The 27941-nt window shown below is 38.2% G+C and overlaps 1 protein-coding gene across 1 annotated transcript; it reads right to left on the bottom strand.

Moving 5' to 3' along the window:
- Nucleotides 1–9549: 9549 nt before the first annotated feature.
- On the bottom strand, nt 9550–27312 carry LRRD1 (leucine rich repeats and death domain containing 1). Its single transcript, XM_040260266.1, has 5 exons — nt 25269–27312; nt 19342–19540; nt 12791–12952; nt 10380–10497; nt 9550–9736 (listed from the first exon to the last, which is right to left on the bottom strand). The coding sequence occupies exons 1-5, from the start codon at nt 27213–27215 to the stop codon at nt 9550–9552; spliced, it is 2613 nt and encodes an 870-aa protein (XP_040116200.1). The 5' UTR covers nt 27216–27312.
- Between the last annotated feature and the right edge of the window lie 629 nt (nt 27313–27941).

Genomic DNA, 27941 nt, shown 5'->3' on the forward strand with positions numbered 1-27941 from the left:
ACAAAGTGTGGTTCATGGCCTTCTGGGTATCCTCGGGACCCCAGGGATGTCTGCAAAGTCAAAACTCTTTATAATGATACGTGATTTACTTTTTTTACTGCTGGAATTTGTAGTGATGGTGTCAGTTCAGTTCAGTTGTTCAGTCATGTCTGACTCTTTGTGACCCCATGAATCGCAGCACGCCAGGCCTCCCTGTCCATCACCAACTCCCGGAGTTCACCCAGACTCCCGTCCATCGAGTCAGTGATGCCATCCAGCCGTCTCATCCTCTGCCGTCCCCTTCTCCTCCTGCCCCCAATCCTTCCCAGCATTAGGGTCTTTTCCAATGAGTCAGCTCTTTGCGTCAGGTGGCCAAAGTATTGGAGTTTCAGCCTCAGCATCAGTCCTTCCAATGAATACCCAGGACTGATCTCCTTTAGGATGGACTGGTTGGATCTCCTTGCAGTCCAAGGGACTCTCAAGAGTCTTCTCCAACACCACAGTTCAAAAGCATCAATTCTTCGGCGCTCAGCTTTCTTCACAGTCCAACTCTCACATCCATACATGACTACTGGAAAAACCATAGCCTTGACTAGACAGACCTTTGTTGGCAAAGTAATGTCTCTGCTTTGGAATATGCGTCTAGGTAGGTCATAACTTTCCTTCCAAGGAGTAAGCATCTTTTAATTTCATGGCTGCAGTCACCATCTGCAGGGATTTTGGAGTCCCAAAAACTAAAGTCTGACACTGTTTCCACTGTTTCCCCATCTATTTCCCATGGGACCAGATGCCATGATCTTCGTTTTCTGAATGTTGAGCTTTAAGTCAACTTTTTCACTCTCCTCTTTCACTTTCATTAAGAGGCTTTTTAGTTCCTCTTCACTTTCTGCCGTAAGGGTGGTGTCATATGCATATCTGAGGTTATTGATATTTCTCCCGGCCATCTTGATTCCAGCTTGTGCTTCTTCCAGCCCAACGTTTCTCATGATGTACTCTGCATACAAGTTAAATAAGCAGGGTAACAATATACAGCTTTGATGTACTCCTTTTCCTATTTGGGACCAGTCTGCTGTTCCATGTATGGTGTCAAATCAGTAGTAAATAGAACTTCTGGCACCTTAGCACAAACTGATGATAAGTGGCACCAAACTCTGCTGCTGCTGCTAAGTCGCTTCAGTTGTGTCCAACTCTGTGTGACCCCAGAGACAGCAGCCCACCAGGCTCCCCGTCCCTGGGATTCTCCAGGCAAGAACAGTGGAGTGGGTTGCCATTTCCTCCTCCAATGCATGAAAGGGAAAAGTGAAAGTGAAGTCGCACAGTCGTGTCTGACTCTTCGAGGCCCCATGGACTGCAGCCTACCAGGCTCCTCCATCCATGAGATTTTTCCAGGCAAGAGTACTGGAGTGGGGTGCCACTGCCTTCTCCGTGGGCACTAAACTCTAGTAGTCATTATTCTTCACTGCCATGCACTTGCAGTAGAAAAACATTTCTTTCTTCACTTAAGAATGTTGTGGATGAAATTATAAGTATTCCTTTTTTTAAAGGTATTTTAACTAGCTGCTTTCTTTGTGCCTGCAGGCATGTTGAGGCACTCTAAGGCACATCTGGCTCTTTGCACCTGCATGGACTGTGGCCTGCCGGGCTCCTCTCTGTCCATGGAATTCTCCAGGCAAGAATCCTTAAGTGTGTTGCCATTTCTTCCTCCAGGGGATCTTCCTGACCCAGGGATTGAACCTGTATCTGGTATCTCCTGCATTAGCAGGCACATTCTTTACCCACTGAGCTGCCTGGGAAGCTCCAGCTCCTTTTTCTGTGGATGGCATTTGTGCTGGAAAGAAGAAGTGACAGACTTTGGTCATTCAGGGTTGGGTATTTGACAGATGTTTTCTTGAAAATGAAGTCAGCGTCTCCTTTCAAGGGAAACCACTGACAGTATTTGTTGTCAATGATAAAGTGTTCAAATAAAAATTAAGAATTTTAGAAAACTTATATCTACCTATATGAACTTGACAACTTATCAATTCTTGAGACTTCTCTATAGAGGAAATTTAGTCACAAGTGCTGTTTGTGTAATAAAATGTGTCTACATATTGAATCTTTGTATAGCTAAAAGAGCCCATATTTTCAAATGTCTAGTACGTAATGTTGCAAGATCATGCATGAGTGAAACAGCCTTTCAAAGTACAAGGGAAGGCCCTCTCTTCAGTGACCTAGCACTGTGCCCAGAAGTGCCCTCATTCTTGTCATGCCCCAGCAAATGCACAGGAGTGTAAGAGACGAGGGGAGGAGTGTCTCCCAGCAATGCCCACCCTTCTTTATATGGCTCTTTGTTATGGACTGAATGTTTGCGTGCCCCCAGAATTCTTACGTTGAAGCCCCAACCCCGATGTGACTGATTTTGGAGTTAAGACCTGTGAGGCAGAGATAATGGTTAAATTAGATTACAAGGTTGGGACTCTACTCTGATAGGGCTGATGTGCTTATAAGAAGATGAGGAGATGTCATCTGCTGTGCTCTCTCCATTATGCGAGGACACGCCTGCAAGCCAGGAAGAGAGTTTTGTCAGGAACCAGATATCTCTGTGTCTTGATCCTGAACTTACTGGCCTCCAGAACTGAGAGAAATAAATTTCTATTGTTACACCCAATCTATGGTATTTTGTTATGGCAGCCCATGCTGACTAATATACTTATTAGGACAATTCTCACCTACCCTGTTCTGGAATTATGATTTATGTATTCCTGCTCTGTGTTCTCATAGTACTTTCTTTTTATCTCTATTATGACTCACGTCACACTCTTAAGTATTCAAACATTCACGTGAATATGAAAAAAAAAATTATTGAGCTCTTACCATAGACCAAAGCACTCACCTTAGTACTGGGTACAGAGTTCTGAATAAAAAGTCTTTCTTCTCATGGGGCTAATAAAGACATAAACTTAAGTTTAAGATAAGCAGGGCAATTTGATTGAGAAAGACTTGGGGGAAAGGAGCTACTTGTAGTTTGGGGATCAAGGAAGACTTCGTTAAGGAGGTAACACTCGAGCTGAGACCTGGGTAGTGACAAGGGTAAGCTCATGAGAGAATCAAAAGGAAGAGTATTCTAGGCAGAGGGAACAGCAAGTGCAAAGACCAGGGGTTAGGAATGTGCAAACTGGCTGTTCAATAGAATAGGTATGTGACTGGAAATGGTGGGTGAAGGGCAGAAAGATAAGCACCATAACCAGAGAACCAGATATACAGCTTTCAACTATGGTGTGTGAGATTTAATTTAAATTTTAAATATTTCAACATAGCAATGTGTTAATTATATGGTATTATGTGTTAATGTATGTGCAGGCAATTGCAACAATATGGAATTTAATTCTCAGGATGGTCAGCTAGAGTTTGAATAAGAAAGGCCATATCAGAGACAGCCAATAAAAGCTAGATACCAGAGGCTTTCCTAATTTTCCTAATTTTCAGAGTGAAAGTTAGAAATGTGTTTTCATTGCTAAAATTATATACAGTATATAAATATAGAATAAAATACTATATGGGTTTTTAACTGTAAAAAATAGTGACATTTTATATGTATATATTGCATTGGCTAAAATATTTGAGACACTCCTGAATATACAAATTCTCTCAAAAAAGCCCAACTTTAAAAACAGGCAAAGAACTTGAATAGATATTTCTTCAAAGACGATTTACAAATAGCCAATAAGCATATGAAAAAATGTTCACCATTACTAATCATTCAGTTCAGTTCAGTCGCTCAGTCGTGTCCGACTCTGTGACCGCATGAATTGCAGCACGCCAGGCCTCCCTGACCATCACCAACTCCCGGAGTTCACCCAGACTCCCGTCCATCGAGTCAGTGATGCCATCCAGCCATCTCATCCTCTGCCGTCCCCTTCTCCTCCTGCCCCCAATCCCTCCCAGCATCAAAGTCTTTTCCAATGAATCAACTCTTCGCATGAAGTGGCCAAAGTACTGGAGTTTCAGCTTTAGCATCATTCCTTCCAAAGAAATCTCAAGGTTAATCTCCTTCAGAATGGACTGGTTGGATCTCCTTGCAGTCCAAGGGACTCTCAAGAGTCTTCTCCAACAACACAGTTCAAAAGCATCATTTAGGTAAATGCAAATCAAGACCACAATGAAATACCACTTTATATCCATTAGAATGGCTGTTATAAAAATATAGAAAATAACAAGTCTTACCAAGATAAGTGCACTCTTGTGCACTTCTGGTGAGGATATAAAATTGTGCAGTCATTTTGGAAAACAGCATGGTGATTCCTCAAAAAATTAATCAAAGAATTACCATATGATCGAGCAGTTTCTCCATGGTGATGCTAGTGCAGAATGCGCAAGAGATGCAGGTTCAATCCTGGTTTGGGAAGATCCCCTGGAGTAGGAAATGGCAACCTGCTCCAGTACTCTTAGCTGGAACATCCCATCGACGGAAGAGCCTGGCAGGCTACTGTCCATGGGGCTGCAAAGAGTTGGATAACTCTTTGGCTGCAAAGAGTTGGCTGAGTACACACACCATCAGTCAGCAATTTCACTTCTGGATATATATCCAAAAGAACTGAAAGCTGGGACTTGAACAAAAGTTTGTACACCCATGTTTATAGCAGTATTATTCACAAAAACCAAAGAGTGGAAGTAACCCAAGTGTCTATCAATAGATAAATAGATAAACAAAATATGGCATAAATGCACAGTGGAATATTGTTCAAGCTTAAAAGTAAATGAAATTCTGATATATGCTACAACATAGATGAACCCGGAAGACATTATGCTAAGTGAAATAAGCCTGACATAAAAAGACAAATATATGATTCCATTTCTATGAAATACCTAGAGACAGAAAGTAGAATGGTGTTTACAGGGCTGAGGAGAAGGGCAAAGGGTTAATGGGTTTGAAGTTTCAGTATGGGAAGATGAAAAAGTTCTGGAGGTGAATGGCAACAATTGTTGCATAACAGTGTCAATGTTCTTAATCCCACTTAAAAATGATCAAGATGATAACTTTTATGTGTGCTTTACCATGGTTAAAAAAATTCCATCCAGCTGGGTAGCCTCTTCTGTTAAGGATGACTCTCCAGCTCAATCCCACAACTGTTGTTTGTCTAGGTTGAGATTTGGAAGATTCTGGTTGCTAAAATAGACTATCAGATTAGTCGAATCTCATCTCTAGTATGTTGTCACATTTGCGCCCAGTGTATCTTTCCTGAAAGGTGTGGTTAGCATATTAAAAAATGACAGAGCTGGGATTTCATTGCACTTACAGATTACATAACTCTATGTCTGTGTGTGTGTGTGTGTGTGTGAGAGAAAGAGAGAGAGAGAGAGACTTGTCTTAAGACTTGCTTCATTGATAGAGTAAGTTTCTGTGGGGATGTAACTAACCCTCACTCACCTGAAACTGTTGTTGGCTACCATTGTCTACTAGAATCAAAACAAAAAATTATTTCTGACAGTATTGGTGCACTGAGCAAGATTATGTTCAGGTAAATTTCAAAAGAAATGGAAACTCTAATTTCTGTAAGAAGCCAGACTTTGAAATTGGGAAAATAATATATGCATGCTATCCAATATGTGTTTGGGTATTTGTTCTATAAAGAATAGGGGATAATTAGAAATAAACCCATGTACCTTACTGTCAAAATGCTGGAATAACATAGTGAAAGCACTGTGCCAGCCTGACTTTGAGGGGATTTTATCACCTCTTCTGCATTTAGGTTGAGGTTAAAGATTTAATGAAGGAAGAAAGAACATTGCCGTAGTTAAGGCTAGAAGGCAAAACGTAAGTGCAAAGAGAATAATGTAGAGAAGTGATAGTAGCAACATTCATCCTCCAGCAGAGCCATGCCTATGGGTGTGACGCGTTCCTAGACCAAGGGAGGACATTAAAGTTTATGCAAGGCTCCCATTACAAACTATAAACAAATAATTTGCTCAAGGCAAGGAAAAATAAGATGGAGGTTAGTTACCCTGAAGGAGAAGACATTTTCTGTTAATAGGGTGTTCTTAGACCTTAGGCCAATCACCACCATATGGGAGACTGGGAAGAAACTTAAACTAAGGGACGCAAAATGAAGGAAGAAAACTTCAGTAAACTCATCTCGCTTTTTGATTCATGCAGGAAGCACTGGTCTAAAACCAATATTATAATTTTTTAAGCAAAGAGATGGAAAAGCATTCCGGGAATAATATACAAAGAAACTAGGATTTCTGCTTCTATTTATGATGAGGAAAACCACGTGAGGGCCTTGCCCCCATCTTAGATCCAAATTCCTGGAGAAAAAAATTTATAAAATCATAGCTTTATTTTGAAACCGTTAGAGAGCTGCAATCATAAGACAACCAAGCAGACTGAATTTAAGTATAGACAAACTCCTCTGAGAAGAAATGAGACTCTTGAACCATTTCAGTTTGGGGAGAGCCAAAAAAATTGGGAGTTTTTCTTTGAGAGTTTCAAGAAAAACTAAGAGGCCACTATAGAAGCATGTAAGGAGTAATGTACTAACATTGTTAAAATGAATTTCTGAAGGCCAAACTATTTTTGGTCAAATATAACAGAAAATTCATCATGAGAAAATTTGAATTAAAATAAATATTAAAGGGAATTCTTTAGGCAGGAGGAAAATGATCTAGACAGAAGCATCCTGAAGGATCTAGACATGAAGAATCCTGGGAGAAATAATTTATATATATATGTATATATATGCATACATATTAACATTAAAAGCAATGATTATAAAGTTAGCCAATTTAAATATAGAATTAAAAATGCAACACAACAAAGGAAGGAGGAGAACATGCATTAGGAAGCTTTAGATCTTGTGTATTTTACTATATGAATGTTGTGATTTCTAACGTAATCTCTAAAATAACAGCAATAAAATCAGTAGAAAAATAATAAAATGATTGGTCAAATTAAGACAGATAATGAGAATAAACACAAGAAGGTGAGACAAATGGAAAACATGTAATAAGATGGTTGATATAAAACTAAACATATAGAGTGATGTCAGTGAAAATGGCAATCAAAAATTCCTAGAATTCTCCCCTCTAAAATAACAAGAAAATAGACCTAAAATGTGTCAGAATCAATTTTTTGAGAACTCTGAAAATTAATCAAAACCTGTCAGCAATCCATGGAGCACTTATTAAAGAAAAGCAGCTGTATCTTGATAAGAACAGCAAGCTTCAAGTATTTTTAACTTACTCTACTCCCATCCTTCTTCTGCAGTAGCTTTGAAAACTAACCACATGCATTTGTGAAGATCAGCTATCTGAACAGCCACTGGTGGAAACAAAAGGATTTACAGTGGTATAAGCCCTATTAATATAGACTTAGGTGTAAATCTTCATGATCTTGGATTAGAAAATGGCTCCTTTACAGTATGTATAAAGGATTGTGGTGCTTCAGAAGACTCTTGAGAGTCCCTTGAACTGCAAGGAGATCAAACCAATCAATCCTGAAGGAAATCAACCCTGAGTATTCATTGGAAGAATGAATGATGCTAAAACTCTTCAGAGCCCACTTCTCTCTATGGAAGTCTCTCCAAGGAACCTTCTCGACCCTTCCTCAGTCAGAATCGTTCCCTGCTCCTGAGGTGGCGCCAAAGGACCAAGGAGTTGGGGGAGTTCAGCTGCCCCACAAACTCAGGAAGACAGTGACCTGAACCTCTCTCTCTGCCAGACTGGCGGCCCTTGATCTCCACTATAAAAGGGATAATTTGAAATTTTGATCAGGAGGTTGATATGCTTAGATCTGTGTTTTTAAAACATAAATCTGGCAGCAAAATACAGTGAGCTCTGGGTGAGTCTATGGGTAGGACAGGAAGCCCTGATGGGTGAGAGGGAAAGAATCTGCCTGCCAGTGCAGGAGATGCAGATTCAATAACTGGGTTGGGAAGATCCCCACTGGAGAAGGGAATGGCTACCCACTCCCCTGGGCAGAGGAGCCTGGAAGGCGCCATGGGGTCTCACTGGGGGGTCCATGGGGTTGCAAAATAGTTGGACATAACTGAGCAACTAAACAACAACAAATATGATAAAAGATCTGTTTGAAAGGCTGTTGTAGCAGTCTGGCAAAAGATAAGAACTGGGCTCAGTGAAAGTTGTGCTGTTGTTCTGATGTTATCCAGTTTTCTTCTCTCTCTCACTTTCAGACTAAAGTTTGTCCAAGAAAATTTTCTGGTCTTTGTATCTTTGAAGGAAGGATAGAGAACCTGCCTATGTCACTTAATTATTCTAGGTCTTACTTTTCTTATCTGTAAAATAATAGACAGTTTGCCGAGATCCTTCCTATTTTAATATTCTATGGAAATACTTTGCTGCCAGTTGAGAATGTTAACCATCGACACCAACCACGAGTGAAACAAATAATACTTCTGGATTCCTCATTTTTCACTGACTTAAGCTCGTGGGGGGCTACCTGAGTGACTTGGTGGTAGAGAATCCTCCTGCAATGCAGGAGATATGGGTTTGATCCCAGGGTTAGGAAGATCCCCTGGAGAAGGAAATGGCAACCCACTCCAGTATTCCTACCTGGGAAGTCCCATGGACAGAGGAGCCTGGCGGGCTACAGTCCGCGGGGTCACAAAAGAGTCGGACACAACTTAGGGACTGAACAACAACAGCAAGCTAGTGTGACCTGAGTCTCCAAGTGATTGGGAATATTCTAGACAGTGTACAGTTTTTATTAACTATAAAATAAGTTTCTATTTAAAAGATAAAGACATTTTGTGATGTGAGACCAAATTAAACACAGTACTTAAACATAGTACATGGATTTAAACACCATGTATTTTATTGTCTTTGTTGTTGTTTTGGAAGTGCAACTTGAAATACTGGTTCCCAACTACAGCACCTGTCTCCAGTCCTTCTCTATTTTTAAACTTTTCCCATAGTAATAAGAGTGCCTAAGGATTTATATTTGCTAAAAAAGATGAGCGTTGAAGATTGATGCTTTTGAACTATAGTGTTGGAGAAGACTCTTGAGAGTCCCTTAGACTGCAAGGAGATCCAACCAGTCAATCCTAAAGGAAATCAGTCCTGAATATTCATTGGAAGGACTGATGCTGAAGTTGAAACCCAATATTTTGTCCACCTGATGTGAAGAACTGACTCATTTGAAAAGACTCTGATGCTGGGAAAGATTGAAGGTGGGAGGAGAAGGAGACGAAAGAGGATAAGATGGTTGGATGGCATCACCAACTCAATGGACATGAGTTTGAGCAAGCTCCTGGAGTTGGTAATGGACAGGGAAGCCCGGCGTGCTGCAGTCCATGGGATCGCAAAGAGTCGGACCCAACTGCGCAACTGAACTTAACTGAACTGAAGAATAGCTGTCTTTATATCTGTATCTCTGAAGAGAGGGTAGAGAGACAACAGAACTAATACACAAAATAGTGTCTGTAATATTTTATTATGTTGACACTAGAGTTGGTAGCCAAAATTTATCATCTCTTAGGAATTCATAAAAAGAGACATGATGTGCCTTTCTCTTCTATCCAGTTTCAATTATCTAAGCGCATCCTAAGTTCTCAGTTCTTATTCCAGATACACTGTTCAGAATTTAATTGCACATGAAACAAGTTTTAAAGCTGTTATTTTGTCCATAATCTCATATGCTCCTATCATAGTTAGTGCCCGAGTTAGTTGATCTCTTAAGGCAGCAGTGGTTATTGACAAGTTGTTCTTTTCCATTTTCCATTTATCAAGTACTCGGTGGACTCTCTCACTTAGTGAAACAGTGCTGAAAAAATTTTAAATAATAATTATTTTAATTATCAGTTAGGAACATTGTTTTAAACTGTATCAATATTGTGTATCTAGGTTTTCAACCTAGTTTACCAGAGTGACTAAATTAACCGGTGAAGACAGTCTATATAAAAATTTAGCATAGAGTTTGACACATACATAGTAAGTGAATGTCAGTCCTATGCCAGCCCTTGTTGCCTTGTACAACACTGACAATTCAATTAACATTTGATTCTAAGAGAGATTTACTCAAGACCTCAATATAATCGTGGCCTATTTACTGTAGACCAGTGCATTACTGCTTCTGCACTACATGCTTTATAATTTGATTTCATGACAACTCTCTCAGGTAAATCTGTTTATTTTACTAGCGGAAAATTGAGGCATACAAAAGTTAGAGGACTTATCCAGGGTCACAAAACTAGTTGGGATTTAGAGCCAACCAGTCTATCCTCAGAGTACTTGCTCTTAAACTACTGTAACCATATGGATCTCAAACATATGGTAAACTAAAACCAGTCTTTTATAACAAATTAGAGTTCATGTTAATATGAATGTCTCAGAAGCATGTAATATCAATATGATATAAACCAGAACATGAGAATAGGTTTATACTACATGTTGTCATTTATACATACCTCAATGCAGACTTATCACTTTCTGAGATTGTCAGGTTTAATTTTTGACACAAAAATTGAAAATTTGTTTCAGTAATATTCTTGGCAACTATCTTGAAGATTTTCACTAAGATTTTCTCTACAGTGGAACATAAAAGAAAATTTAGGCCATCTGCTTTGAAAAATGTACTCTATTTTGAGTTAATATTATAGCTAGGTTTTTTACTTCTGTGCTCTTATACAATGTATATATCAAACAAAATTGAAAAATAAGTACAGATATACTAACTGAAATTTGAGAAGATAACAAAATAGAAATTTGAACCACTTAGTCCATTTCTTCTAAATTCTGAATAACCCTAAACATAAATAACATAAATGTCAATTTCACATAAAATGTCTATTTAGAAGAATATCATAAGCAACTTCAAAATGATCATTAAACCCTTTAATTCTTTCAGAATTTAAAACAAATTTAACTCCTTCCTTCAGTTCTGGCTTTTTAATATGCCTCTTTGGGTATTATCCTGAGAAACCAAGTTTAAAACTACTATAAATATGGTATACACACATGCATATGCTTGTTTTATATTCACATCATGTATTATAAGTAGAATGTTAGTTTTAAAAAAGCTATTAGCCAATATGAACCAGATCCATCTTTCTGTTAACCAAGGTAATTTGAGAATTTTCAAAAACTAGAGATCTGCCACCCCTCTATAATCATCTCAAATATGTTCAGTGCTTCTTGTTTTAAAATATGTATCCATACCATTAATCACTCAGGCTAGATTGTATGTTAATGATATAATTGAAAAGTCTCCTAAGTGAAATTTTAAGGAAGAGACCCCATGTTCCTTGTTAATTGCAGAATAAATATGACTCCCATGATGACTTCCTTGTCATTCTCTGTGGTGCCAAGGCTGCAGTATGAGGGCCCCATGGGAATAAAGAAGGGAAATAAATGACTTGAATTCTCTTGTTTTTGCTGACTTTGATTTACTGTCATTGCCCGTTGAACTTTCCCTTCCATTGGCTAGAACCACATGAACCTTCTATCCTCAGGAATTTGAGTAACAGAATGTTAACAAAGAAGTTCAGTCATGTAACTTTACAGCTCTTCTCTAAAGTACTGTAACCTAACAATAACATAGATCTTTAGAAAGGCTTGTTAGAAAAGCTTTGTTTTACAAAAGTAAAGTGAAGTCGCTTAGTCGTGTCCGACTCTTTGCGACCCGTGGACTGTAGCCCACCAAGCTCCTCCGTCCATGGGATTTTCCAGGCAAGAATACTGGAGTGGATTGCCATTTCCTTCTCCAGGGGATCTTCCCGACCCAGGGCTCGAACCTAGGTCTCCCACATTGCAGGCAGACGCTTTAACCTGTGCACCACCAGGGAAGTAAACTTACCATTAAATATCCCCTTTTAAGATAGCAAAACCAACTTGTATAGGAAGTTAGAGAAAATAACTACTGTGACTTTATTGCTTAGGCTCCTTCCATCAATGAGGCCTTCTTCTTGCATAAGCTTCAGAAAGGTAACCATACATATTGTGGCTTACAGAGGACTGTGCAGTTTTAGTGACCATCTCAACAGATTAAAGGATTATGATGGTATAAACCTCTTGATTACACAGACAGGGTACATAATATAATGATTTGGGGGGATAGTTGTATATATTCTCTTTCCCCAGTTCTGGATCATTAAATTGACTTAATACTTAAAAACTGCATTAAATTGGAGGACAAAAATCTGGATCTATTCTGAGGATTGTCAGTGAGTGGCAAACTCAGAGTCCCAGGAAAAAGCTTAGATGTTGGGAACCCAAACCCAGGGAAAGAATGAGACAGTGAAACTTCCATCCAAAGACTTGGAGAAACCAGTCTCTATCTGGTGAAAGGGCATTTAAAGAAAATGGACCCACTCTCTGAAGTAATCAGAGGAGTACTTAAGAACAGCAGGAATGAAGATTGCCTAAGGATTGCAGACAAGTAATTGTATTGGGCCAAGAACTGACTGGCATCAGTGTAAACCTGATCTGTGAACTTCCTTCAAGGCCAAACACGACTTTTGGAACAACTGTATATGGTGATATAGTCCAGAACTGATAAAAAATTCAATATGTAGATTCTCTGAGTCTGGCCACGATCATGATGGCCACAACCTCTTGAAGTGCAACAAGGCTAATAGATGGGGAGCAACTAATCTGTGACTTAAATTTACGTTTTTTTTCAATGGTTCAAAATGTAAAGACCTAGATTCATGCAGTGAATCTGAGTTATCAAAATAAACTCCCAGCCTTCAGAAAAGGGAAGATGATAAATACTTTAATGTCTCTGCCAGACTGAAAACCTCTGATTAAAGCAAATTATTTGTTAATATACACACACCAGAAAATGACTTGTAAGCTAGCTCACTCGCTCATTACCTACCATCTCTTTCATCTGCCCTCTGTAGATAGCGTGCAATAGTATACAATTGTTTTCCTTTACAGATTTCCATTGGTGGTCTCAGCAAAGGGTTATCATCAAAATTTATCTCCTTCAGTGAAAAAAGGTTGTAGATACCACTAGGCAGAACTGAAAGATTATTTCCTAGCAGAAAAAAAAAATAATTGAATTATATCTTTTTGTAAAGGAATACTATGGAGACAAATAACAACCCTGTACAGGACAGGGAGGTCTGGCATGCTGCAGTCCATGGGGTCACGAGGAGCTGGACACAACATGGCAACTGAACAGCAACAATGAAAGGGCGTCTGTTGTGTCTCACTGACGCAATGCCGAAGGAGCCTCACGGTGCTGGCAAATCTTAAGTTCTTACTGTTGTCCACTTGCTAGGAGTGAAAAGGAGGACGTATAGAAACAGAGCAAGGGTTCTTTTTTCTCATCAAGAATGACAAAATAAGATAGGAGCTTTCCTCTTGCAACACCAGAATGGACTTTACAGAGTACGTGTGATGGTACTTTTTTTCAGTAATTTTTAAAAATAAACTTCTTGTTTCTAGGAATTTCAGATTTACAGAAAAGTTGCAGAAATTATATGGAGTTCTTGAATACTTTTCATCTAGTTTCGGTTTTCCCTGATGTTATCATCTCACATTATTATGTTACTTCTTTTTTGGCACATCATGCAGTGTGCAGGATCTTCAACCAGGAACTGAACCTGTGCCCTCTACAGTAGAAGCACGGAGTATCAACCACTGGACTATCAGGGAAGTCCCCCATGTCACATTTTTAAATCCAAGAAGCTAACGTTGACACAGTACTATTAAATAAGCTTTGGATGCTTTTAAATTTCATTATATTTCCATCAATGTCCTTTTTCTGTTCCAGTTATCTATTCCAGGATAGCACACTGCATACAGGTATGTCTTCCAGTCGGTGAGAATACCTCAGCCTGTCCTTGTTTCTCAAGATCTTAATGGTTTTGTATAGAACTGGTTAGGATTTTGAAGAATATTTCTTAATATGAGTTTATCTGATATATTTTTTTCATAAATAGACTGGGGTTATGGGTTTTTGGAAAGAACACCACAGAGATTGAGTGCTCTCTTCACCTCAGGGATACCTGACATCCACAAGACATCACTGGCATGTTAACCTTGACCCCTTGGCTAAAATCGTGTCTGCCAGGTTTCTGCAAGGTAATGTTTTGATTTTCTCCTTTCCTTACTTTGTTCTTTAGAACGGGATTATAAAGTCTAGTCCATCCTCAAAGAGTGGAGAGTAAGCTCCACTTCCTTAAATGTAATTTTTTCAAAACCATCTTAATCTATTGATAATATAAACTTGACATAAAAAGTAAAACTGTGATACTGACAGAGAATTTGTAATCATTTCAAGAGGAACTGGCCTAAAGTTTGCCTTTGTGTTATTTGTATATTTTATGGTTATGTGATTTTAGCCAAGAATAAAGGAACCTGGTTCCTTTTAGTGAAGAAAGGTTTTAGAAACCAAGATCTGGGTACTAGGTTGCTCATTGTTTCTTGGAGTATGTGCTACTTCTCTGACTTATGTATATTCTCTCTCCCTGATACTACTAGCTCTGGGGAAAACTAGTTACCATGTCTTAAAGGGGCTGACATGGCAGGGAACTCAATTCTGCTGCCAGTAGCCACATAAATAAGTTTTGAAGCAAATATGCTAGCCTTAATCAAGCCTGTCTGTAGTACCAACCAACAGGTTGGCTGCCGTCTCATACAAGATTCTGAGACAGAGCAAGTCAACTAAATACCTTTTGGGTTCCTGACCCTCAGAAACTGTGTGAAATAAATATTTTATTAATTTGAGAAGCTAAGTTTTGTGGAAATTTGTCACACGGCAAAAGATAACCGATATAACAGCTACCAGCTGAAAGTACTGAACTGAGATCTAAGGAGCTACCAATGGCAGGGAAGGAGTTTGCATTTTTAGTCCAGCCACTTAAGTGCCTGATGAAGCAACAATAGCAACCAGAACAAATATCAACTTTCTTTGGAGAGAGAGAGAATTGATGATAGACTTCAGGATTCAAAACAGAGAAACAAGAAAGTGTGGCTCATTCCCAAGAGAAAAAAACTGACTCAATTGTTGTAGTTAACAGTAAAAGAATTTTAAAGCAGCTAACACAATGAAGTTTAAGAATATAAAGAAAGATAGTCTCAAATGATTGAAAAAAGGGAAATCTTGGAGGAGAAATATAAACTATGAAAAGAAAAATGGCAGTTCTAGAACTGAAAAATTTAGTATCTGAAATTAAAAATTAATTCGACAGATGTAACAGGATAGAGATCATAGACAAGTCAGTAAACTTGAAGGCAGATCAATATGAGATGCTTAAAAGCTGTGTGTGTACACACACACACACACACACACACACAGTTTTAGGGATTTGTAAGACAATATGTAAAGGTAATTGGAATCTTACAGAGAAGAGAGAAAATGAAGCAGAAAAAATTTTTGAAGAAATAGGTTAAAAATCCCCAATTTAGTAAAATATTCAGACCAGAAACAGCAAAATCCAAGCAGTATAAATAAACATGAAAACCACACCTTGAATGATGACTGTCACAAAAAGTTCAGAATAATCCTCTTAAAAAATCAAGTCCTGCACTGAATCAATCTGAAGTTGGAAAGCAATGACAGAATCAGCTTTTTCATAATTCTGGCATTTACTCCGGGATCTTACAGTTAGTAGGACCCTGCTCGAGGAAGAAAACAGCAGAAGTTTTGGTAAGAGAGCACTGTGACTTTTTCACTCATCTCCCTGCCACTCTCCACTTCCCAGGCGGCAGCAGTCAGAGCAGGCTGGGGCAGCCTGCATTCCTGGTACAGCGTGCTGGTATCAGAAAGCCAACATAGACTTTGTTCTTTGAATACTGTGCTTTTGCATTTTGACCAGTCTGCTGATTTCCTGACGGACTGGCACCGAGAATGACCTTTGTTTTGCTCCCCCGGCTCAGACTGGAGCAGCCTCCCTGGTGGCGGTTGTTGTCCCTTGTAAAGACATACACTGTCTGTCTCCCCCTCCCCCACAAGGGAGGGGAGCAAAGAATAGCAGACAAAGAAAGCAACAGACAGATTCAAAAGCCCAGGAAGGAGAAGGCTGAGGAGGAAGTTTCTTGGGGGAATTAGGGCTCAGAAGGGCCACAGTATATTCTGGGTAAAATGGAATGCGATAAGCATATTCAGAACTGGACACATGCCCAGAAGAAGACTGAGAGAATCCTAGGCTAGCACCTGAGGTGGATTTCTGGGCTTCACACAATCAGGAAAAGACTAAGACAGAGTCATAGGTGGCCTGGCTTAGTGTTAAAGTGCCCCAGCTTAGAGCTAAACTGCAAAGACTGGGAAAGTAGTATTTTCTTTTATGGCTCTTGGTATTGAAGGACAGAAGAAAATATCCATACAAATACTAACCAAAGAGCTGGGGTGGTTTTAGTAATATCAGATAACAAAGACTTTAAGTCAATAACTGTTATAGAAGACAAAGGACAGTATATATTGATAAGAGGATCATTACATCAAGAAGATACAACAATTAAAAGCATGTACAAACCAAACAACAGAGCCCCAAAACATACTGGGCAAATACTGATAGGATTGAAGGGAAAATCTGGTGGTTTTACAATAATAAATGGAAGCTTTAATACCTCACTTTCAGTAATGGATAGAACATTTAGACAAAAAGTTATTTAGGGGACTTGAACAGCACTATAAAGCAATTAAACCCAATAGATATACATATAACATTCCAACAGCAGAATACATGTTTTTCTCAAGTACACATTGAACATTCTCCATGATAGACTATATATTAAGGCACAAGACAAGTCTCATTAAGATTGATTCAAAAAAAGCCAAATAGTATATCTTTTCTGACCACAGTGGAATGACACTACCAAAAATAATGGAAGGAAGACTGGAAAATTTACTAATTTAGGCAGCATGCCAAATTTAAGCTACCACTGTGTCAAAGGCAGAATCAAAAAAGGAAATTATAAAATGCAAAGATAAAATGAAAACACAATAACCAAAAATTATAGATGCAGCAGAAACAATGCTGAAGATGAAATCTATAGCTGAAAATACTAACACTAAAAAAGAATATCAATGTAATTACTTTCTATATAAATTAACTAGAAAACTATAAGTAAATTAACCCAAAACTATCAGGAGGAGGAGGAAATAAAGATTGCAAGCATGCTCAGTCAATCAGTTGTGTCCAACTCTTTGCAGCCCCATGGACTATAGCCCCCCAGGCTCCTCTGTCCACGGAATTTTCCAGGGAGGTATACTAAAGTGGGTTACTGTTTGCTACTGCATGGGATCTTCCTGACCCAGAGATTAAACCCACGTCTCCTGCATCTCCTGTATTCGCAAGCGGATCCTTTACCACTGAGCCACTGGGAATTTTTAGAGCAGATATAAATGAAATAGAGAATCAACAGAATCAACAAAACCAAAAGCTGGTTCTTTGAAAAGATCAACAAAATTGATAAATCTAGTTCAATGGATGAAGGAAAAAGAAAGATTCAAATTACTAAAATCAGAAATGAAAGTAGAAACATTACTACTGATTCTACAAAAGTAAAAGTTGATAGAGTACTATGACCATTATTATATCAGCAAACTGGATAATCTAGAGGAAATGGACAAATACCTGGAAACACAAAACCTGCCAAGACTAAATCATGGAGAGAGACGGAAAATCTGAATAGATCTATGGCTAGAAAGAAGACAGAAGCAGTAATCAAATATCCTCCAACAAAGAAGAACCCTACACCTTGTGGCTTCACTGGTGAATTCTACCAAATATTTAAAGAACATCTAATGCCAATCCTCAAACTCTTCCAAAAAATTGAAGAGGACAGAACACTTCATAACTCATTTCATGAAGCTGCCATTACCCTGATACCAAAGCCAGAAAAAGACACTTCAGGAAATGAAAACTACAGATCAATATCCTTTTTGCACAAATCCTCAACAAAATAAGAGCAAATGAAATCTAACAAAATATTAAAAGGATTATACACTATTGTGAGGTGGGATTTATCTTGAAATGCAAGGATGGTATGATATAAGAAAATCAATCAGTGTAACCTGATATTAACAGAAAAAAGAAAAAAAGCTCATGATTCTCTCAATGATACAGAAAAGTCATTTGACAAAATTCGATACCATTTTGTTATTTAAAAAATTCATATTTGTGTGTTTTTCTAATACTAGTCCTTCAAAATACATGAATAAACTTGATAATAAAAGCAAAAATCATACAAATTCCACAGTCCTACTTGTAGATTTTAATGCCTCTCTCCAAAGCAACTAAAACAAGACAGTATACCAATAAAGACAGAATATTCCAACAAGATTATCAACCAGTACTTATATGATATTTATAAAACACTGTACCTAACACTTGTAGAATATGCTTTTTTAAAGTATGTGGTATGATTATCAAAGATGGAAAAAATGGGTAGAAAAAAGATATACACCAATTTCAGTACAGTGGTTACTTCTAGTTTGGTTGTTGTTGTTTAGTTGCTAAGTCATGTCTGACTCTGCAACCACATGGATGTTAGCCTGCCAGCCTCCTCTGTCCATGGGATTGCCCAAGCAAGAATACTGGAGTGGGTTGCCATTTCTTTCTCCAGGGGATCTTTCCTACCCGAGATTGAACCTACATCTCCTGCACTGGCAGTGGATTCTTTACCAGTGACCCACCTGGCCCTACTTCTAGTCTGGGGAGAAGTACAAAAGAAGTTTCGATTCTGTTTTATTTCTTAACAGTCAAAAATATCTCAAGTATACATGTATCCCCTCTTATGGCTGGTTCATGTTGAGGTTTGACAGAAAACAACAGAGTTCTGTAAAGCAATTATCCTTCAATAAATAATTAATTTGAAAAAAGAATGAAAAAAAATCTCAAGTAAATGATTCCTTATAGCTGAGAATAAGCATATAAGTGTTTTTTTCTGTAAGCTTGAAATACTTTATGATAAAAATTAAGAAAAATACTAGTCTAGCTTTGAGAATTCTTATATTTTTAGAATGACTTACTTTTGTTGTTGTAATTGAAGTAAGTAATTTACTTTGTAAAAGACTGTAAGATATTAGATTACTATAGAGTGTAGGAGTGGGCTCAGGGTAGCCAGCAGGAAAGGAAAATAGAGAAAATGCTGACCTAAGGTTGTGTGTGGAGAGGGAAAGTGAGGTCATGTTCACAAAGGGAAGAAATTCTCAATGATTAGGATAGGCAGAGAAGACAGAAAAGAAATGAAAATATGTTCAGGTTCCCCAGCTAGATCATAACCTCTTTCAGGGAAGGAACTGGACATTAGGCTTTGCTCTCATTTTCTGTATGTGCAGTAGCCATTTCCTTCCGATGGGCACTTAATACATGGTGTTGATTGTTTGCCATTCTGTCTTGTCAGCAAAATTTGCAACCTAGAAACTAAAACTCAACTTATTGATAATGCTTATTGATTATACTTGACACTCACCACTCAAGTTTAGCTGCTGGAGAGCATTTAAAGATAGAAAAGATGGTGGCAGAGATCTTATGTGATTGTTGTCTGCGTTTAGACTAACCAGACTTCTCAGTTCCCCTATATTTGTTGGCATCTCTCTGATTGCATTATTTGAGATATCAAGTCGTTTAAGTTTAGTCATATTAGACAGCTCTTCTGGAAGTCTTGTTAGCTGTAACAAAGGTTAAACAATTATATTTTTAATAAATATTTCTATGATGAAAACTTTTTCTGAAATAAAAGGGAAGGAGAGATTTTTTGTTTGTTTGTTTGTTTCAAAAAAGGAGATATTTTCACTATGTCTCAAAGTCTTTGTGATTCCCTTCCTTAATAAAACCCACAACAAATTGTCCAACATCCAAATATCTCCCCCATCTGACCAATGCTGCCTATTCAACCCTGTGACTTACTACTTTTTTCACTCTCCCAACACTTGATGTTCAGTGCCACCTTATCCCTTCTGTCCCTAAAGCTTACCCTGCTTTGATTTCTTCTCACTGAAGTCTTTCCAAACTATTCTCTTCCATATTTGATCTCTTTCCTCCTACTCTCATCAACAGAGCTTTTTATAAATCCCTTGTGTATGTATTCTCCGTGGATTTTTAAAGGACATAATATATGTTTTATAGTTTTTTAAAAAGAGTAGAGTGAAAAAGTTGGCTTAAAGCTCAACATTCAGAAAACGAAGATCATGGCATCTGGTCCCATCACTTCATGGGAAATAGATGGGGAAACAATGGAAACAGTGTCTGACTTTATTTTGGGGGGCTCCAAAATCACTGCAGATGGTGACTGCAGCCATGAAATTAAAAGATACTCCTTGGAAGGAAAGTTATGACCAACCTAGATAGCATATTCAAAAGCAGAGACATTACTTTGCCGATTAAGGTCCTTCTAGTCAAGGCTATGGTTTTTCCAGTGGTCATGTATGGATGTGAGAGTTGGACTGTGAAGAAAGCTGAGCGCCGAAGAATTGATGCTTTTGAACTGTGGTGTTGGAGAAGACTCTTGAGAGTCCCTTGGACTCTAAGGAGATCCAACCAGTCCATTCTAAAGGAGATCAGCCCTGGGATTTCTTTGGAAGGACTGATACTAAAGCTGAAACTCCAGTACTTTGGCCACCTCATGCGAAGAGTTGACTCATTGGAAAAGACTCTGATGCTGGGAGGGATTGGGGGCAGGAGGAGAAGGGGACTACAGAGGGTGAAATGGCTGGATGGTGTTACCAACTCGATGGATGTGAGTTTGAGTGAACTCCAGGATCTGGTGATGGACAGGGAGGCCTGGCGTGCTGCGATTCATGGCGTCGCAAAGAGTCGGACACAACTGAACGACTGAACTGATTGACTGACTGAATACGTGTTCCCAATCATGATACATTTTGAATAAGTGCTCAGTAAATTCCTTTGTAATAGACACACACAGTTTGGCAATGTAGCTTCAAATGAAAATTCCTAGTACAAAAAGTATTGCAAAGTAACAGGAATTAAGATACTCTGCTAAGGCAAAGAAGAAATACACATCTTCAAAAAAAATAAAGTCATCAGAAGTGGCTTCTGAAATAGAGGAAATGCTGTGAGTGAAAAAAAGTGTTTTGAATATGTGGGTCCCTCAAAAAAAATCAGACAACAAGGTAAATACTACATATGGAGCTCAGTGTTCTTCAATGTATAAAAGAAGCACAATAGATAATCCTAACTTCAGGGAGATTAAAATTCAGTTTGGGAACAAAATGTATGTGTGTGCATGCTCAGTCACTTCAGTTGTGTCCGACTCTTTGCAGTCCTGTGGACCCTTTGCAACCCTGTAGCCTGATATTCGTCTCTTCTGTCCATGGGATTCTCCAGGCAAGAATACTGGAGTGGGTTGCCGTGCCCTCCTCCAGGGGGTCTTCCTGACCCAGGAACCAAACCCGCACCTCTTCTCCTGCATTGGCAGGTGCATTCTTTACCACTAGTGCCACCTGGGAAGCCCAAAATATCCACATATGATACAAACAGAAATCAGCACTAATCAATAAGTAACTCAGTGCCAAAATAATGTTTACGATAATACATAGAGAGAATTTAGGGAATGTATATCAGCATAAATGAGAGAACAAAAAAGAAGCTTCATGTAGCAGGTGGGACTCAAATGCCTTTTTGAGAATGAATAGGATTGAAGAGAAGTTACAGGACACTTGGGGTGCTTCCCTGGTGGCTCAGACGGTAAAGCATCTGCCTACAATGCGGGAGACCCGGGTTCGATCCACTCCAGTATTCTTGCCTGGAAAATCCCATTCTAGACTCCTAAGAATGGCCCTGTGAAATGAAGGCTGATAGTTTTGATGAGTCCTGAGAAAAGGAAGGAGACAGAATCAAAGAGGATAGCAGAAGTTTCCCAGAGTAGTCTAGGCATGAACTGAGCAATGAGCATGGACCAGGATGGAGCCAGTGATACTGGAAAATCAGAGAGAGGATCCAAGAGCTTTTTCAGAGGAAAAATGAAATTGCTTTGGTATAAGATTCAGTATGACTGGTGATGTTTCCATGATTTCTAGATTGGCAGGTCAGAAGAAAGTGGCATCACAAACAGAAATGGGGAAATTTTGAAGGGATTTGCATTAGAAAGAAAGGTGGGTTTGATTTTGAAGTTTTATTGAGTTTGAGACAATAGAAGAATAGGAGAACAGAGAATATCCAGGGAATCTGTGGTACTAGTGCACTGGTGGAAGATTAGCTCCAGATATGTGGATCTGAGAGTTATGTGCATGCTGAGATCTAGGAAGCAGTTAATAGAAAAGAGAAAATTAAAGACACAACCTTGTAGATTTCCATAGTAAGGTATAGGAAGAGAAAGAGAGGATTATAAATCAGCCAAGGAATTAGTTGATGATTATAGTACAGAACTAAAACGTGTCTTTTAGTATAAGAGAAACTTTTAAAACATAACGTATTATTATTCATTCCATCTCAGTTCAGTTCAGTTCAGTCGCTCAGTCGTGTCCGATTCTTTGCGACCCCATGAATCGCAGCACGCCAGGCCTCCCTGTCCATCACCATCTCCCGGAGTTCACTCAGACTCACGTCCATCGAGTCAGTGATGCCATCCAGCCATCTCATCCTCTGTCGTCCCCTTTTCCTCCTGCCTCCAATCCCTCCCAGCATCAGAGTCTTTTCCAGTGAGTCAACTCTTTGCATGAGGTGGCCAAAGTACTGGAGTTTCAGCTTCAGCATCATTCCTTCCAAAGAAATCCCAGGGCTGATCTCCTTCAGAATGGACTGGTTGGATCTCCTTAGAGTCCAAGGGACTCTCAAGAGTCTTCTCCAACACCACAGTTCAAACGCATCAATTCTTTGGCACTCTGCTTTCTTCACAGTCCAACTCTCACATCCATACATGACCACTGGAAAAACCATAGCCTTGACTAGACAGACCTTTGTTGGCAAAGTAATGTCTCTGCTTTCCGATATGTTATCTAGGTTGGTCATAACTTTTCTTCCAAGGAGTAAGTGTCTTTTAATTTCATGGCTGCAGTCACCATCTGCAGTGATTTTGGAGCCCCCCAAAATAAAGTCAGACACTGTTTCCATTGTTTCCCCATCTATTTCCCATGAAGTGATGGGACCAGATGCCATGATCTTCGTTTTCTGAATGTTGAGCTTTAAGCCAACTTTTTCACTCTCCACTTTCACTTTCATCAAGAGGCTTTTTAGTTCCTATTCACTTTTGCCATAATCAAATCCCTTATGATTATACAGTGGAAGTGAGAAATAGATTTAAGGGACTAGATCTGATAGATAGAGTGCCTGATGAACTATGGAATGAAGTTCATGACATTGTACAGGAGACAGGGATCAAGACCATCCCCATGGAAAAGAAATGCAAAAAAGCAAAATGGCTGTCTGGGGAGGCCTTACAAATTGCTGTGAAAAGAAGAGAAGTGAAAAGCAAAGGAGAAAAGGAAAGATGTAAGCATCTGAATGCAGAGTTCCAAAGAATAGCAAGGAGAGATAAGCAAGCCTTCCTCAGTGATCAATGCAAAGAAATAGAGGAAAACAACAGAATGGGAAAGACTAGAGATCTCTTCAAGAAAATCAGAGATACCAAGGGAACATTTCGTGCAAAGATGGGCTCGATAAAGGACAGAAATGGTATGGACCTAACAGAAGCAGAAGATATTAAGAAGAGGTGGCAAGAATACACAGAAGAACTGTACAAACTTAAGCAAGTATTTTCTGGAGTAGTCTTTCTGGAAAATGTATATATAGCTGCTGCTGCTGCTGCTAAGTCACTTCAGTTGTGTCCGACTCTTTGCGACACCATAGACGGCAGCCCACCAGGCTCCCTCGTCCCTGGGGTTCTCCAGGCAAGAACACTGGAGGGGGTTGCCATTTCCTTCTCCAGTATATATAGCAGATAGGTTTAAAAAGTCAAATAACTTTGGGAAATGTAGGTTAAATAGAGACAAACCAATCTCTTTGTGCAGGACACTTGAGAGCTTTTAATATGCTGAATGCATTGTGATTCTCTAAGAGCCCAGTGCTTCTCAAAGCTCATGGGCCTAGTATTTTTTAGTAACAGACTCTGGAAAATCTTGGGCTTCACTTGTGGCTCAGACGGTAAAGAATTTGCCTGGAATCTTCCGGGAGACCCGGGTTTGAGGCCTGGGGCAGAAAGATCCCCTGGAGGAGGGGCTGGCAACCCACTCCAGTATTCTTGCCTGAACAGAGGAGCAAGAATTCCATGGATGGAGGAGCCTGGTGGACTCTAGTCCATGAGGTTGCAAAGAGTTGGACACGTGACATATACTAGGAAATCTTGCTGCCATAACAGTCCCTTGTGACTTGTGAAAGTCGCTCAGTTGTGTCCGACTCTTTGTGACCTCATGGACTATACAGTCCATGGAGTTCTCCAGGCCAGAATACTGGAGTGGGTAGCCTTTCCCTTCTCCAGGGGATCTTCCCAACCCAGGGATCAAACCCAGGACTCCCGCATTGCAGGCGAATTCCTTACCAGCTGAGCCACCAGGGAAGCCCAAGAATACTGGAGTAGGTAGCCTGTCCCTTCTCCAGATAACAGTCCCAGCCTCTGTCAAATTAATTTGATTGTGGCAGTCAAAGATAGCTAGGTAATAGCTGTGTCCTTTTCACTTGTTTACTGAGATCTTAATATATAAATCAGATCTTAATATATAAATCAAATTCTTTGATTTTTAAAAAATATTTCCATAAAATTCAGTCAGTGTTGAGTAAACTGAAATGCTGTAAGAACATTTATACCCATTGATCTAGCAGTTCTTTAGGGGAAATTCCATAGGGAAATAGTAAAATATGAAAAGGCTATATTTATGAAGTTCATCATAGCATTCTTTATGATGATGAAAAATTAAAACATCACAGAATGCTTAACAACAGAGGATTATTTACACATATCATGCATTGTTTATAATAATTATTGGGAAGGTTATGTTCTGGGTAAATTCTTATATGTTAAGTGAAAATAGAAGACTTTAAAATTGAGTATACAGTATTTCCACAATTGCTTATAAAATCATATAAATAAGAAAAAGCAAAAGTAAGTTGTATCAATATATGTCCAGTAGTTATATTGTGATGGTATGCTTCTGGAATTTATTTTTACTTCTTTTTTGTCAACTTTCCAAATTTTCAATAATGTGTTTATGTTACATCTGTAAGTTAAGTGAAAATAAATCTATAAATTTGTCACCTTTAATTACTTGGTATTTCATTTTAATGAAATGTTTTCCTGTTAAACTCTTGTGTTGAAAAGTTTATTTGTAAGCCATGTTTGAAGTTAAAAAATAAAATATTCCAGCTAAATTAAACACACACACACTGCAGCTTAGATTCTGATCCCCTCAGCCCTCCCTTCCCCACAAAGCCCAAGCTGTCTCTTACCTTTTTCCCATTTATCTGGCTTATATTCAATTCTTCCAGTGATTGAAGGTGGCAAAGTTCAATAGGAAAATATATAAACTGATTGTTTGAGATGTTTAATTTCTGGATTCCTTTTAAGTTACAGATCTCTGAAGGTATAGTCTGTATTTGGTTTTCTGAAAGATCAAGTACTCGCAAATTGTCTAAAGCACACACTTCTGTGGGGAAAGTTTCCAACTTATTATAGCATAAAATAAGAACATGGAGTGATACCATGTTGGAAATAGATGGAGGAATTTTCCTTATTTTGTTTTTACCAAGATCCAGGTATTTAAGATTAATAAGAGAACATAAGTGCCCAGAAAATATAAGGAGTTTGTTTTCATTCAGTTCTAAATGAAGCAGTTGTTTATTGAAAGATATGTCTACAGGTATTTCTGAAATATAATTTCCACTGAAATTCAAATAATAAAGAGAATCTAAAGCACAGAAACCTAGTGGAAAATACATTATTTTATTATAACTCAATTCAACTTTAGCTATGTTTTTGCAGTTTTTTATTTCAATGGGAAAATCTGTGATAAAATTTCCTGAAAATTCTAGGCTGAACACATTATTAAGATGTGAAATATATTCAGGTATTTTCACTAGATAATTTCTGTTTATATGGAGTTTTCTTAAATTTTTAAGCTTATGGATGTTCTTAGGAAGTTCTGTTAATTTATTATCACTAAGACTAAGGCATTCCAATACTGCACAGTGGGAAATGGTCTCTGGCATGTCTTTCAATAAATTTTTATCAAGTATTAGAATCCTAAGTTCCTTAAAATTCTCAATTTTGTTTGAAATAACTTCCAATTTATTGTCTGTCACTTGGAGTTCTTTCATTTTGAGCAATAAAAAAATTTCCACAGCCAAAAAGGTAAGTTTATTGTGATCCAGTAAAAGTTTTTCTAAATTTTTAAGCTCCTTAATTTCTTTTGGCAAACTGTTTATCAGGTTCCCAGTAAGATTTAGTGAAATTAACTTGGGAAGGAAGCACAAAGCTTTAGGAAATATTGTTAACTGATTATATTCCAGATTAAGAGCCCTCAAGTTTTTCAAACTAGACAGGGCATCTGGTATATGTCTTAACTTATTTTTAGCCAAATTTAAAATTTCCAAGTTTTTAAGACTTTCCAAGCCAGAAGGAAAATCCTCAATGCAATTGTTATTTAAAAATAGTTCCCTGATATTCCCAAGCTGTGATATTTCTTTAGGTATATGTGATATTTGATTGTAACTGACATTTAAGAGTTTTAAATTATGAAGTAACTGAATTTCAGATGGAAGTCTTGATAGCCCATTTTTTTGTATGGATAGAATTTCAAGTCCTAGCATATCCCTTGAGTCTGCCCCTTTAAAACTTTTGATTTCATTCTCATCTAAATACAGATATTTTACATATTTGACTTTTAAAATGTCCTTAGGGAATTCTTGTAAACCCTTGGCTTTGAGGTTAATTGTAAAGTTATCTGATGATAAGCCAGATCCTTCCTGATTTTCTTCAGAGAGTTGTGGACTAATTTTTCCTAATGTTTCATGAGATAGGGAGTCAACAAAAGCCTGATATTCAGCCCTCATCTCGGTTTCTGATAATGATGAACTGTGTGAAATTCCAGTTTTTGACTGCAGACTGTCACATGTAGCAATTGTTTCAGAAAATTGGAGAGTTTTCCTTTGTTCTTCATTTTTTTTAGACTTACTTCCGGAGCAGGATGTTGATGTATCATCATGTATAGCAAATGTGTTCTTTCTAGGACGTGTTTCATAAATTTGGTTGGAAGATGTCTCATCAGAATCTTCCTTTAACAAGTTTGATGTTTCTTTAGTAAGTCCAGATTGCTCCACAGACCGTGATCTAGATTCTTTTCTAAATCGACTAATGATATCCTCTAGCTCTTCTGAAGTACGCTTCTTTTCAGACATCTTATTTGTGGGTATATGTTATACCAATACAAGATTGTAACTCAGTTATAATTTTCATGTTTAATTTTTTCCTTTGAACCTACAAAACAAACATTAATTTAAGAGGTATAATAATGAGGTTAAAGTTACAAAAGAATTTTAATACAATAATTTTTATTCTGTAATGAATAATTTCATAATCATTAAAAAACATTTACAATAAATAATATATAATTACTGGGTAAAGACAGTTTATTGATTGGATGCATTTATCACATGATACTCTTAAAATCACATTAAGATTATAGAAAGGAATAAAAATATCAAAGAAAATGAGAAAGGACACATAAGGGAATGAAAGAACTCAAGTTTTTGGAAGACAGGGTGTAGCCAGAGACTCCCTCATGCCACATGTAGAGACTATCACTCTCGTTGTGGGTTTGTTTACATATGGTAGATTTACATCTGGTATTGAAGTATCTTGTCCCAACAAATTCTTGCGTATGACAATTCTCCAATAGGTGAAAGTAAAATGTCTTAAGGAAGGATGCTTTCAATGCAAGTAAACTGGAGGTAAAACAACCTTTTCAAGGATTAATGCCTGACTTTAAGTCTTTTGTGTAACTCTTGAGGAACCTCCACAGCTAGGGACCAACCTCCTCAAGAGGTTTGAATTTGATCTCTATAGGTCCCTCTTTCAAGTTTATGGGTTTTAACAACCCAATCTGCATCCCCAGGGGTGGCAGC

Source organism: Oryx dammah, unplaced genomic scaffold (genome assembly GCF_014754425.2).
Source record: "Oryx dammah isolate SB20612 unplaced genomic scaffold, SCBI_Odam_1.1 HiC_scaffold_18, whole genome shotgun sequence".
Taxonomy (NCBI): Eukaryota; Metazoa; Chordata; class Mammalia; order Artiodactyla; family Bovidae; genus Oryx; species Oryx dammah.